Source organism: Suricata suricatta, chromosome 6 (genome assembly GCF_006229205.1).
Source record: "Suricata suricatta isolate VVHF042 chromosome 6, meerkat_22Aug2017_6uvM2_HiC, whole genome shotgun sequence".
NCBI lineage: Eukaryota > Metazoa > Chordata > Mammalia > Carnivora > Herpestidae > Suricata > Suricata suricatta.
The window spans coordinates 13,411,169-13,422,702 of NC_043705.1; the positions used below are offsets into that span (position 1 = coordinate 13,411,169).

General features: G+C 55.3%; 1 protein-coding gene across 3 annotated transcripts in view; it reads left to right on the forward strand.

Moving 5' to 3' along the window:
- Nucleotides 1–11,487, forward strand: part of SQSTM1 (sequestosome 1) — a 25,122-nt gene extending 13,635 nt beyond the window's left edge. Inside the window, exons 1-8 of one of the 3 annotated variants that reach the window (XM_029941654.1) lie at nt 7–267; nt 1,971–2,066; nt 2,559–2,788; nt 2,882–3,023; nt 4,131–4,211; nt 9,223–9,434; nt 9,678–9,873; nt 10,630–11,487. In XM_029941654.1, coding sequence (XP_029797514.1) covers nt 51–267; nt 1,971–2,066; nt 2,559–2,788; nt 2,882–3,023; nt 4,131–4,211; nt 9,223–9,434; nt 9,678–9,873; nt 10,630–10,787 — 1,332 coding nt within the window. In that variant the 5' untranslated portion in view covers nt 7–50 and the 3' untranslated portion in view covers nt 10,788–11,487. Of the gene's footprint in view, nt 1–6; nt 268–1,970; nt 2,067–2,558; nt 2,789–2,881; nt 3,024–4,130; nt 4,212–9,222; nt 9,435–9,677; nt 9,874–10,629 lie in introns of those variants that run through there. The other 2 variants (XM_029941656.1, XM_029941655.1) reach the window with 2 other exon arrangements.
- The last annotated feature ends 47 nt before the right edge of the window (nt 11,488–11,534 follow it).

Consider the following 11,534-nt stretch of genomic DNA (forward strand, 5'->3'; position numbering starts at 1 on the left):
GTCCGTTGCCGCTGCTGTCCAGCTCGCCTCCTGCTCGTCGACTGGTAGTTATGGCGTCGCTCACTGTGAAGGCCTACCTTCTGGGCAAGGAGGACGCGGCCCGTGAGATCCGCCGTTTCAGCTTCTGCTTCAGCCCAGAGCCCGAGGCGGAGGCCGAGGCCGAGACGGTGGCCGCGGCTGGGCCCGGGCCCTGCGAACGGCTGTTGAGCCGGGTGGCCGCCCTGTTTCCCGCGCTGCGGCCCGGAGGCTTCCAGACGCATTACCGCGGTGAGCCGGCCGGGAGCCCTCAGGCAGCTGTGCGGGGCCGTGGCGCAGGCCTGTCGTGCGGGGCGGGGTGGCTGGCCTTCTCCTTCGGCCTGGTGGAGTCTGGGGGGGTTTGCTCTGACCACTGTTTGGGTGGGCGTCACGTCGGCCTCGGGCGCCCTTCTGGGCCGGGTACTGCCAGGCTCTCTCGGCGGGTCTCAGGCCCGGGGGCGCAGGGCGCCGCCCCTCCCCCCGCCGTGACGTCGCAGATCTTGGCAAGGGCGCGTGGGGGCGTCCTAGCCGGCTCCCGGAGGGCACTCAGGTTACGCTGACATCCTGTGGCTGCCGAATCTGGGCTGACTAGGGCCCGGTGGGGGTTCAGCGAGGCCCCGGGAAAGGCCGGCCGGGGGCAGTAGTGAGGCGGGCGGACGAGCGCGGGGGTGCGGGGGTTCGGGCCTGGGCGGCCTGGCCGGCAAGTGCGCACGGTGTCCCCTGACAGTGGACAGAAGGCCAAAAGCAAAACATTCTTTAGAAGCGTCGGCGGAGGGACAGAAGCCCAGGAATCAGCTCAGTTTCTTCCTGCGCTGGTGTGACTGGTGGCTGCTGGGGGGTGGGGTGGGGAAGTGGTTGTGTCTCGGAGGGAGGCGGGCAGCCAAGGCCGGCCCCCGGGGAGGGGCAGCGCCCGGACCTCCCTTAGGAGTGCTGCCAGCCGGCCAGGCCCGCTTCTGGATTGTTTTCTTTTGTGACGTCTTTATAGAGCCACAATTCACTTACCGTATAATTCACCCATTTAACATGCACAGTTTGAGTGACTAGTACAAGTATCAGTTTCAGAACCTTTTCACCGCGTTATAAAGGAAGTGCACCGTTCGGCCCTCTTCCCATCCACCTCACCCCTGAGCAACCACTAATCTGCTTTTGTACGGCTGTCCTTATTCTGGACATGTCACATAAATGTGTACATGGAATCTGACAACCCTGTGTTCTTTTGTGACTGGCTTCTTGGCATAACATTTTCAGGGTTTACCTGTGCAGTAGCATAGATCGGTACTTAATTCCTTTTTGTGGTAAATAGCCTTTCGTTTTAATGGACATGCCACATCCTGTTTTATCCATTCATTAGTTGATGGATACTTGGGTCGTTAATCATCGTTTGATGCTGACCCTGTTCTTGTGGTGGATGTTGCATCTGCTGGCCCGCAGACCTGGGCCAGTCTGCGTGGTGTAATGTACTGTGTGGTTTGGCCTGTGTAGTGGGACTTCAACACCATTGCCTAAATCTAAGTCTGGACATCCAGAGTATGTACAGATACTTTTAACTTCGTTGGAGCAGGAAGTAGGCAGACCTAAGCCACAGGAGGCCCAAGGCCTTCAGAAGGGCTGGGCCCCACAGGGGCAAGTCTCCTGCAGTTGAAGATGGGTCTGAGCCTGGTTGGGTGTGGACCCAAGGCTGCACCTGTTTACGGGCAGCTGGCTTAAAGTCGAGCAGCAGGTGGCCAGCTGTCCCTGTGCACACATGCTCTGTCAACTGTGGGTGGCCAGGGTCCATGTCGGGGTGCTTATCTTCCAGGCAGTGGCAGAGTAAATGGGCAGTCTGTGCTCTGGCCTCAGCCCTGCTGGCCCCTGGCTCACACAGGTGCCCCTTTGAAGTTGGCCTCAGCCCCTCTGAGCAGTTGGTGTGGGCTGAAAAGCCCTGGGTCTCATACACTGTCTCTTAAACAATCTAGATGAGGATGGAGACTTGGTTGCCTTTTCCAGCGACGAGGAGCTGACCATGGCAATGTCTTATGTGAAGGATGACATCTTCCGTATTTACATTAAAGGTAAAGGTCTGAAGCTGGGTGCTTCTTGCTGAGTTAGACCAGCTTGAGGTTCTTGAGAAATCCCCTTAGAGTGGGAGGGGGAAGGAACCTGTGGGTTGAAACCGAGACTTAATCATCACTGCTTGTCCTGAGAAGGGAGTCTGTGTCCACCATTCGGAGTGGGGCCTGAGGATCTCTGGGTTCACTCTTGATTATGCCCGGACCAAGTGCCCCGGCTGGGGCAGCTTTGGGGGCACTGTGGGGTGTATTGTAATGTCGGGCAAGGCCAAACTGCAGATACCGCTCCCTGCTGCTGCTTCCCTGGGTAACCAGCACAGGGAGGGGGAAACTCCTGGCAGCTCCTCTGGTCCCTTTGCTACTGTCACCTGAACAACTGAGCTCCCCAGGGACTCTGTCTGGATAGCAGGGCAGGGGGCCTACTGAGAGCCCCATGGTGATGACGAAGGGGACTCTTCCGGGGTCCAACCTCCTGGCTCTCTGCCTTTCCTGCAGAGAAGAAGGAGTGCCGGCGGGACCACCGCCCCCCGTGTGCTCAGGAAGCTCCCCGCGGCATGGTGCACCCCAACGTGATCTGTGATGGCTGCAATGGGCCAGTGGTGGGGACCCGCTACAAGTGCAGCGTCTGCCCGGACTACGACCTGTGTGCCGCCTGCGAGGGGAAGGGCTTGCATAGGGAGCACAGCAAGCTCGTCTTCCCCACCACCTTTGGGCCCTTCTCCGAGGTGAGCTGGGCTTCTCCGTGCTCTGGGGTGGGCCTGGGGCGGAGGGAGTCCCTGACCTGGTGTCGCGCTGCCCCTCTGCTTGCTCCTCCTCAGGGCTTCTCGCACAGCCGCTGGCTCCGGAAGCTGAAACACGGGCACTTTGGGTGGCCTGGCTGGGAGATGGGCCCACTGGGGAACTGGAGCCCACGTCCCCCTCGAGCGGGGGATGCCCGCCCTGGCCCCTCGGCAGAGTCAGGTGAGGCTCTCGGCTGCTGGCTTCTGAAGAGTCCCTGCTGGGCCTGCAGCCGTTCGCAGGGTTTGATCCTCAGAAATCCCTGCAAAGCAGGGCATCTTCATTTCACAAGGCCACTAACTCACCTGCACGGAATCTAGCTGTAACCTCCCCCCACTTCTGCCTCACGATGCTTCCCTTCCCCGGTGGCCTCTCACCCACAGGCAGGGGGTCCAGTGAGCTCCTGCGTCTCTGTGAGGTGCCCGCCGCTGCTTTTGTGTTGTCTGTGGCAAAATTGGCCAAATCTGCACGAGGGTTTTATTTATTTAAAGTTTATATATTTTGAAAGAAACAGACAGCACGAGTGGGGGAGGGGCAGACAGAGGGAGGGGGAGGGAGGGAGGGAGAGAGAATCCCAAGTAAGCTTCTGACATGGGGCTTGAGCCCATGAATCATGAGTTCATGACCTGACCCAAAACCAGAAGTCAAACACCTACCTGACTGAGCCACCCAGGGGCCCCGATCCCACTCAAGTCTTTTTATTTTTATTATTATTATTATTATTTTTAAATATTTTTATTTTTTTTTTGATACAGAGACAGAGCATGAAAGGGGGAGGGTCAGAGAGAGAGGGAGATACAGAATCGGAAGCAGGCTCCAGGCTCTGAGCTAGTCAGCACAGAGCCCGACTCGGGGCTCGAACCCACGAACGTGAGATCTGACCTGAGCCGAAGCCGGAGGCTTCGCCACCCAGGCGCCCCTCAAGTCTTTTTAAACACAGAGTTCACTTATGAATTTTGGATTCTGGTTTTATTCGGATTTTATTAACTTATTGTTCTTTGATTTACCTCATCCTTTGGAACGAAGGTGGGGATGTTTGATTTTGATGTGGTTTGAGCTAGAACGTGGTCCACATTTTCTGCTGTGTGTACTGAGTCCCCCATGGGTTTCCAAGCAACCAGGGTCACAAAGGGGCCCAGAGTGGGAGAGTGCGAGGGAGGGCTGCCAGGACAAGGTGCCTGGGGACGGAGGGGACCCGTGATGAAGGAAATAGGATGTAACAGGTGTTCAAATCACTGAGAAACATGCTTTGAATTAAACATTCTTGTTTTTGTTTTTTGAAAACCGAAGCTTCTGGCCCATCGGAAGATCCCAGCGTGAATTTCCTTAAGAATGTAGGGGAGAGTGTGGCAGCTGCCCTCAGCCCTCTGGGTAAGTGGCTGCCTTTGTCCTTTGATAGTGGCATTTCTAGAATTAGTGGGTGGCTGTCTGGCGGCTTGCCCTGGGACACACTGTAGTGGAGTGATAACTGCTGTGCCCTTGACACTGGGGAGCATCTGTTGGCTCACCGTGACCTTTGCCATGTGCTGCACCCAGGTGCCCCTGGCCCGAGGCCTTAGTACTTTCTGCATCTACTGGTCTTGACGTGGGTGCTGCGGGGCTGGGCTTCGTGGCAGTGACAGCCCACTACGCAGGTGACAAGATTATACTGGCTCCATGATTTCTGACTAGAAGTGCTCTGCTTTGTGACCGCCAGTGGCAGGAAGTGCCCACGCGGCCGGTTGAGGAGTCCTGTCCTGTCCGGTGTTTGAAAGGAGGCCGGCAGAAGGGGGGCCTCCAGCAGGAGAGCGGCCAGCTTTGCGCCTTTGGCACAGGACGCGGCTCTGCGCAGTGGTGACGCTCTGGTGGTGCTGGCGCGCGTGCGCCTCACTGCGTACCGCGTGCTGGAGCTGCAGGCGCTTGAGCGGGGCAGAAGCAGGGCGAGCTCCTCCTTCGGGAGCAGACAAGAGCACGAGAGAAGCTGGTCCTAACTGCAGCTGCCACTCACTTAAGGCACGTGTGGAAGCGTGAAGACACTGCGTAGTTTGAGACGGGCCCAGTGGGCTGGGGTGTACGGGTGCTGGAAGCTTCTCTGGAAGACAGTAAATGGGCAGTGGTTGTCTAGCCTGACTGAGCATCAGGGTCCCCAACATTGGTTTTTTGGGTATAGACTCTGTTGTATGGAAACGTTCCTAAAATGACTCTGAAGAACAAAGTCCTTCACTAAAAGGAACAAACAAGGCAAGCTGGGAAGTCCTGAAGCCAAGTCTGGGTCACACTGGGTCCAAGTAGGGGACTTGGAACAGTGTAGAGTCCCAGGTCTTGGGTGGGGCCTGGGGTCTGTGTTGTGAAGGCGACCCAGGTCACTCTGGGTCCTACTTGCTGCCCAACCAGAGACCCATCTGCGCTTGTGTCATGTTTCAGACCTTGACCTGGGTCACGGACACTTAAGACACCTGGGAATGATTTTAGCAGCACACAGAGGTGTTTTGGGATAAAGGTAAAGGCCCTTTTCAGGTCGGGAGTTGCTTTCTACAAGTAGGGAGGAGCCCAGAGCTCTACAAACAAGGAAGGTTTGAGACGTGCTTTTGAGTAGTTGCAGTCCCGGAGAGCCACTTGAGGAATTGATTAAGCTCTGGTGTTGGGGGTATTTTCCTTTCTTATGAGTGACTGATGGCTAGGGTGACTCATGCTGCCCACAGCCCAGAAGGGACTTTCCCTGAGCAGGGGCCCCAGCCTGGTAACCCCTCCCAGAGGGCGGTCTATGTGCAGTGACTCAGTGGCTCAAGGCCTTTTCTGGTAGGTGCCAGGAGAACGGGCTGAGCAGGTCCACCACTGAGTCCTGGGACTGCCCGGCCCGGGTCTGCGGTCCCTGACTTCCGGGACTTGAGGAGACACTGTCCCACGCGGCGGCTTCGGGGGAAGCAGGGCACGGACTGTGGTACAGACTGTAAGCCCTTGAGTCTCAGGTTATCATCAGGTGGAGAACTTGGGTTCCGTAATTGCTCTGGTTCGTTGACAGAAGCCCCATCTTTTATGCACAGAGAAAAGTGAGGGTATGTGGGTGTTCATTGTACAGTTTCTCCAAACTGTTCTGTTTGTTGGAACCTTTCATGATGAAATGTCGGAGGATAGGAGAAAAACAACTTAAATATTGCAGGTGCGGGGTACTGGTAGCTAAGTCTGGTTTTCTCTGTTTGCTCCTCAAACTCTACCAAAGTAAAGGGATGAAACAGCATGGCAAGGGGACACCTTTGGAAGGTGCGACATGGATGGAGGGTGGTAATGACACTGGAGGCATCAGAAGCCCACGTGCCTGCACAGGAACGCTGGTGAGAAGGAAGAGAGAGGGCTACTCAGGATCCAGCAAAGGCCAAGGAGCAAGGGGGCGGTTTAAAGACCATTGTTCCAGGATCACATAGAAGTTCCTGGCTGATCAGCCAGTTGGTGGCCCTTGCCAACCCACACACATGATCTGATGTTTAATTGCTGGAGCATTTGACCCAGGGAAGCTTCAGCCTTAGGACACTGGCATCTTACCTTGTCCTGTGTACCCAGCCTGGAATTGGGCAGTGTGAACAAGCAGTGGGTGTGGCATGGGCTGGGGCATCCCTGCTCAGGGAAGGCCGAATGTAGGGAGCAGAGGCCCACGGCTCTGCCGCCTAGGATCCTGAGGGCTGGCCAGACACTCCCTCACCCTGCAGAGGGAAGTAAACGCTGGCCCTGGCCCCAGGGAGAGTGCCTCACCAGGATCAGACTGCCAGGGACCACCGACCATCTGGGAAAATCTCTGCACATGGACAAGAAGGAACTTGGGGAAGGACTTTACAGGGAAAAGAATGTTATCATCAGTGAGATACAAAAAAGTATTTCTGTCTTTGAAAAAAGAACAGGATACCATAAAAATGTCAACAGATTAAGAACAGATTTTTAAAAATTACAGTGTTTATTTTTGAGAGACTTGTAACCAAGGAAGAGACAGAGAGAGGGAGTGAAGATCCGAGGCAGGCTCCACCCTGACAGCAGAGAGCTCGAGTTTCCGAACCAAACCACGAGATCACCTGAGCCAAAAACCAAGCCACTCAGGCGCTCCAAGATAAGAACAGATAAGAATGTTAGAATTGGAGCATCTGGGTGGCTCAGTCGGTTAAGCGTCCGGCTTCGGCTCAGGTCATGATCTCCTGGTTTGTGGGTTTGAGCCCCGCATCAGGCTCTGCTGATAGCTCAGAGCCTGGAACCTGCTTCAGTGTAGTGTCCCCCTCTCCTGCTTGTGCTCTCTCAAAAACAAAGACTAAAAAAATTTTTAGTGTCTCTGTCCTTCCCCTGCTCATGCTCCTGTCTCAAAAATAAACATTAAAAGAAATGTTGTTACAATCAAGAAAAATAACAGAATGAAGGCTTCAAAAGAAGGCTTAGATTTTAAGGTCATCTTAAGGAAATATGCCAAAAGCAAAACAAATAGAGATGAGAAGAGGGAAGAGGCGAGAAGATTTGAGGATTGATCCTGGAGGCCCAGTATAGGATGAATAACAGAAATGCCAGGAAGAGAATAGACAAATCTGAAGGAAGGAAACCAACAAAGCATGTAAGACCATCCCAGCACTAAGGACATTAACTTCTGGATTAAAAGGGACCCAGATGTCTTGGATGATGATCAAAATAGACCCCACACCAGAGCTTATTGCCCAGTCTCAGAACCCTTTGGATAAAAGGGAGGCTCTGGAAATGCTCCAGGTTACTGTAAAACCGTGAGAGTTCAGAGAGCCAGCCCTGGAAGCTGGGAGACCAAGGAACAACCAGCGACTCCAGAAGTCTGAGCTGAAATGATTTTTCAACCTAGAAAGCAGCCCCCAGCTGCTTGTCAAATGTGAGGGCGGAACAAAGTCGCTCTCAGGTATGCAAACTCTTCATCTTCCCTTGGCTTGAACCCTTCCCCCAACCCAACAAAATGAGGACAGAAGCACAGAATGAAGGTGCTGAGAAACGGGACCCAACATGCGCTGGAGAGGAGCGGCAGGGGCAGCTTAGGGGCCGGGCCTCTGGGCCGGGGAGAGCCGGGGGTGGTGCCGAAGGACGGTCTCCAGGGAAAAACTGGACTTGCAGCAGCGGTACTTAACCCAGGTAGAAAATTCCTTAGAGCTATTGGCAGAATATGGGGAGAGTCAGCAAATGCGAAAAGTGAGCCTCGTTAATGCTGTTAAAAAACGTACAAGGAAAGAAGTCCGTAATTTGGGCTGGCAGAGATCAATATGTGTATAGTGGTGTTCACATAAACACTGTATGTTGTCACCAAAGGTTTTTAAAAGGACAGGGGCAGGGGAGGTAAGTGTGGATCTAGAGTGAGCAGCCATCAGAGCTTGTGGAACGAAAGCTTTGGGGAGCGGCCAGGCTGTGTGGTGGGGGACAGGGAGTCCTCGCGCCAGCCTGGAGGCGCTGACTCGAAGCGAGGGCATGCAGTCCTCTAGTCCTCTGAGAAATTAGAAACACAGCAGGGCCCCAGGGTGCCTCAGTCAATTAAGTGTGTGACTCAAGTGATCTCATGGTTTGTGAGATCAAGCCCCACACCGGGCTCTGTTTCTCTGTCTCCCCCACTCACGCTGTCACTCAAAAATAAACATCAGGGCACCTGGCTAGTTCGGTCGGTTAAGTGTTTTGACTTGGGCTCGAGTCATGATCTCATGGTTCATGAATTTAAGCCCCACATCAGGCTCACTGCTGTCAGTGCAGAGCCTGCTTCATTCAGATCCTCTGTCCACCTCTGTCTCTGTCCCTTCCTGCTTGTTGCTTTCGCTCTCTCTCCCTCCCTTCTACCCCTCCCTCTCCTGTGAGCACATGTCCTTGTGAGAGACCAGAGGTGACTTGCTGGCCTGTGCTTCCAGCCTCACAAAGCTAAGCAGGATTCCGGCATTTACTATGTGTGTTTTTCACATCACAGGGCCCCACACACAAGTGTGACGTTTGGTGTGGTCCTCAGCGCCGTGGTGGGCTCCCTGTTCCTCGGGCATGGCCCTGCCTGCCACACAGCTGCTGCCCGCACAGAGCACACAAGGTCTCTATGGGTTTTCTGACTCCAAAGCTGACCTCTGATGTTAGCGGAGATTCAGGTTTCCTTAAGTTGGAAGACGAGAAAGGTGGACAAGTCAGCATGAGTTTTTCTAGAAGCCAGAATATTGGAGCAGTCAGTCCTTGGGATCCTGACGATCAGAGATGACCATCCATTTGCCGGGTTCTGCTCTGGCTGTGGGACTCTGGAGTGTAGCGGACACCCCTGTCCTGACCCCTGCCGCTCAGGTGGATAGAATGCGGAAGGGCTCTGTAAGCCCCCGGCGCCCCACACGCTGAGTCACGTCCAGGAGACCCCCCAAAGCCTCACGGGTTTTTGTTTCCTCCTCGTCCTCTTTAGGCATCGAGGTGGACATTGACGTGGAACACGGAGGGAAGAGAAGTCGCCTCACGCCCGTCTCTCCGGGCGGCTCCAGCGCCGAGGACAAGTGTGGCTCGCAGCCCAGCAGCTGCTCTTCTGACCCCAACAAACCGGACGGGGACACGGAGGGTGCCGCTCAGTCTCTGGCGGACCAGATGGACAAGATAGTTCTGGAGCCGGCGCAGCCTGAGGCAAGCCCCCCACCCCACCCTTCGGGCCCCATCCCCTCCCAGAGGCCGCAGCCGCCCAGCGCCTCTTGGGGCCCCGGCCACAGCCACTGCCGGGCACGTCCATGGCTGGCTGACGGCCTTTCTGTCACAGTTCAGTATGTGAACCCTCTGCTAGAACTTTCCTTGCCAGTGTCCACACCTGCCCCTCCCAGGAACCGGGTCTGCGGGCGGGTCCTCGAGAGCACATGGCTGCTTCTGTTCCAGGAGCAGATGGAGTCTGATAACTGTTCAGGAGGAGACGAGGACTGGACTCACCTATCTTCAAAAGAAGTGGACCCGTCTACAGGTGAACTCCAGTCTCTACAGATGCCCGAGTCTGAAGGGCCAGCCTCCCTAGACTCGTCCCAGGAGGGGCCCACAGGGCTGAAGGAGGCTGCGGTGTACCCACATCTGCCCCCAGGCGAGTGATTTCAGGCAGTTACGTCTGCCTTTCCCTTGCAGAGCTTCCCACTTCCCTTTAGCCTGCAGACCCAGAGTCACGAAGGCGGCAGTGGGATTTCAGGGCTCGGGCACCGCCACCCCTAGAGGTGGATTCAGAGTCCACCTTCAGTTTCCCCGAGGAAAATGTCGACCTCGGACCTCAGAGCCCCTGTAGGAGCCGGGCAGGACGAGCTGTGGAGCTGTGGTGGGGCCCCTGGGGACTGTACGCCCCCAGCGCACGGATAAGCACACGGCCCTGAGGGCACGACGGGGAGAGGCAGCTGACCCCATGCTGTGTCTGGTTTTTTATGGTCTCAAGACAACAGTGTTGGAAACAGTAAACCAGGGAAAAGCTGGCTGGGCCCCCAGTGTTTGTGTGCAAGCTATGGCTTAGGAGCCAGGAATGAGGTTTTCGTTTTTATAATGGTTGGAAAAAAATCAAGATGTGAAGACTGGGAGAATTAAAATGTCAGTGTCCAGAGTAGAAGTTGTGCTGGCACAGTGTCTGGAACAGCAGAACTGCGCGGTTGTGAGGGACCATGTAGCCTCTCGGAGCCGCTGAAAATATTTACTCTCTGGCCCTTCATGGGAAAAGCTGGTCAACCTGGGCCTGGGGCGTCGCTCTGAAGGTCAGAGCACCTGTGGGAGGGCTGGCCCCACAGGCACAGGGTGCTTGCTGGCTGGACAGGACGTGCCCAGAGAGTCCCTCATGGCATTTGTCCCCTCTCTCTGGCAGAAGCGGACCCCCGGCTGATCGAGTCCCTCTCCCAGATGCTGTCCATGGGGTTCTCGGACGAGGGCGGCTGGCTCACCAGGCTCCTGCAGACCAAGAACTATGACATCGGGGCTGCCCTGGACACCATCCAGTATTCAAAGCATCCACTGCCGTTGTGACAACTTTTGCTCACTTGTTCTGTCCCCTTTCTTGTCTCATAGTTGTGTTGAGCTAGCGTAGAACAGCAGGGCCTCTGTAAGGGCCAGTTTCTCTGCATTCTTCTTCCAGAATCTGGGGGGCGGGGATGCATGAAGCCATATAGAGCAGGAGAACAGGTGAGAGGAGGCGGCCCCAGTGTGTGGGCGCTGAGGTCTGAGAACCGGCCACCAGCTTTCCTTGGGTGCCCAGAGGTTTCCTGGGGCAGATTGAAAGTCCTTGCTGGGGAGGGCACTGAGGCCACGTGGTGGCGTTGTTCTGCTCTCCCCCGACCAGGATTACACCAGCAGTCCAGAATGTCTTGCCTAATGGCCTTTTGCCTTTTTTTTTTTTTTTAAACAACTAATCCTGTGTTCACACGCATTTGATTTTTTTTTGCTAGAAACCTGATCGGCTCCACGTTTAGACCCAGTGCAAGCCAACATCCTGTGGGGTGGAGGAGGAGCGTGTGGGAGGGCAGGACATCCAGGACAGGGCAGGAGGGGGTGCTGAGGGAGTGGCGGCCGCTGCTCACGGATACTGCCTGTCTTGTAACCACTCTAGTTGTTTCCAGGTGTGTCCTTGCTTCTTAAGTATGAAAACACCTTTGTAACCATTCAGTTGCTATGTTGTAAACAATCTGTAAGCGGTATATACACTTTAATCAAAGATGTTGCAACCAGAGATGACCTATTGTTTTTATTTTTGAAAGCGCATATCTGAGTGGGGGA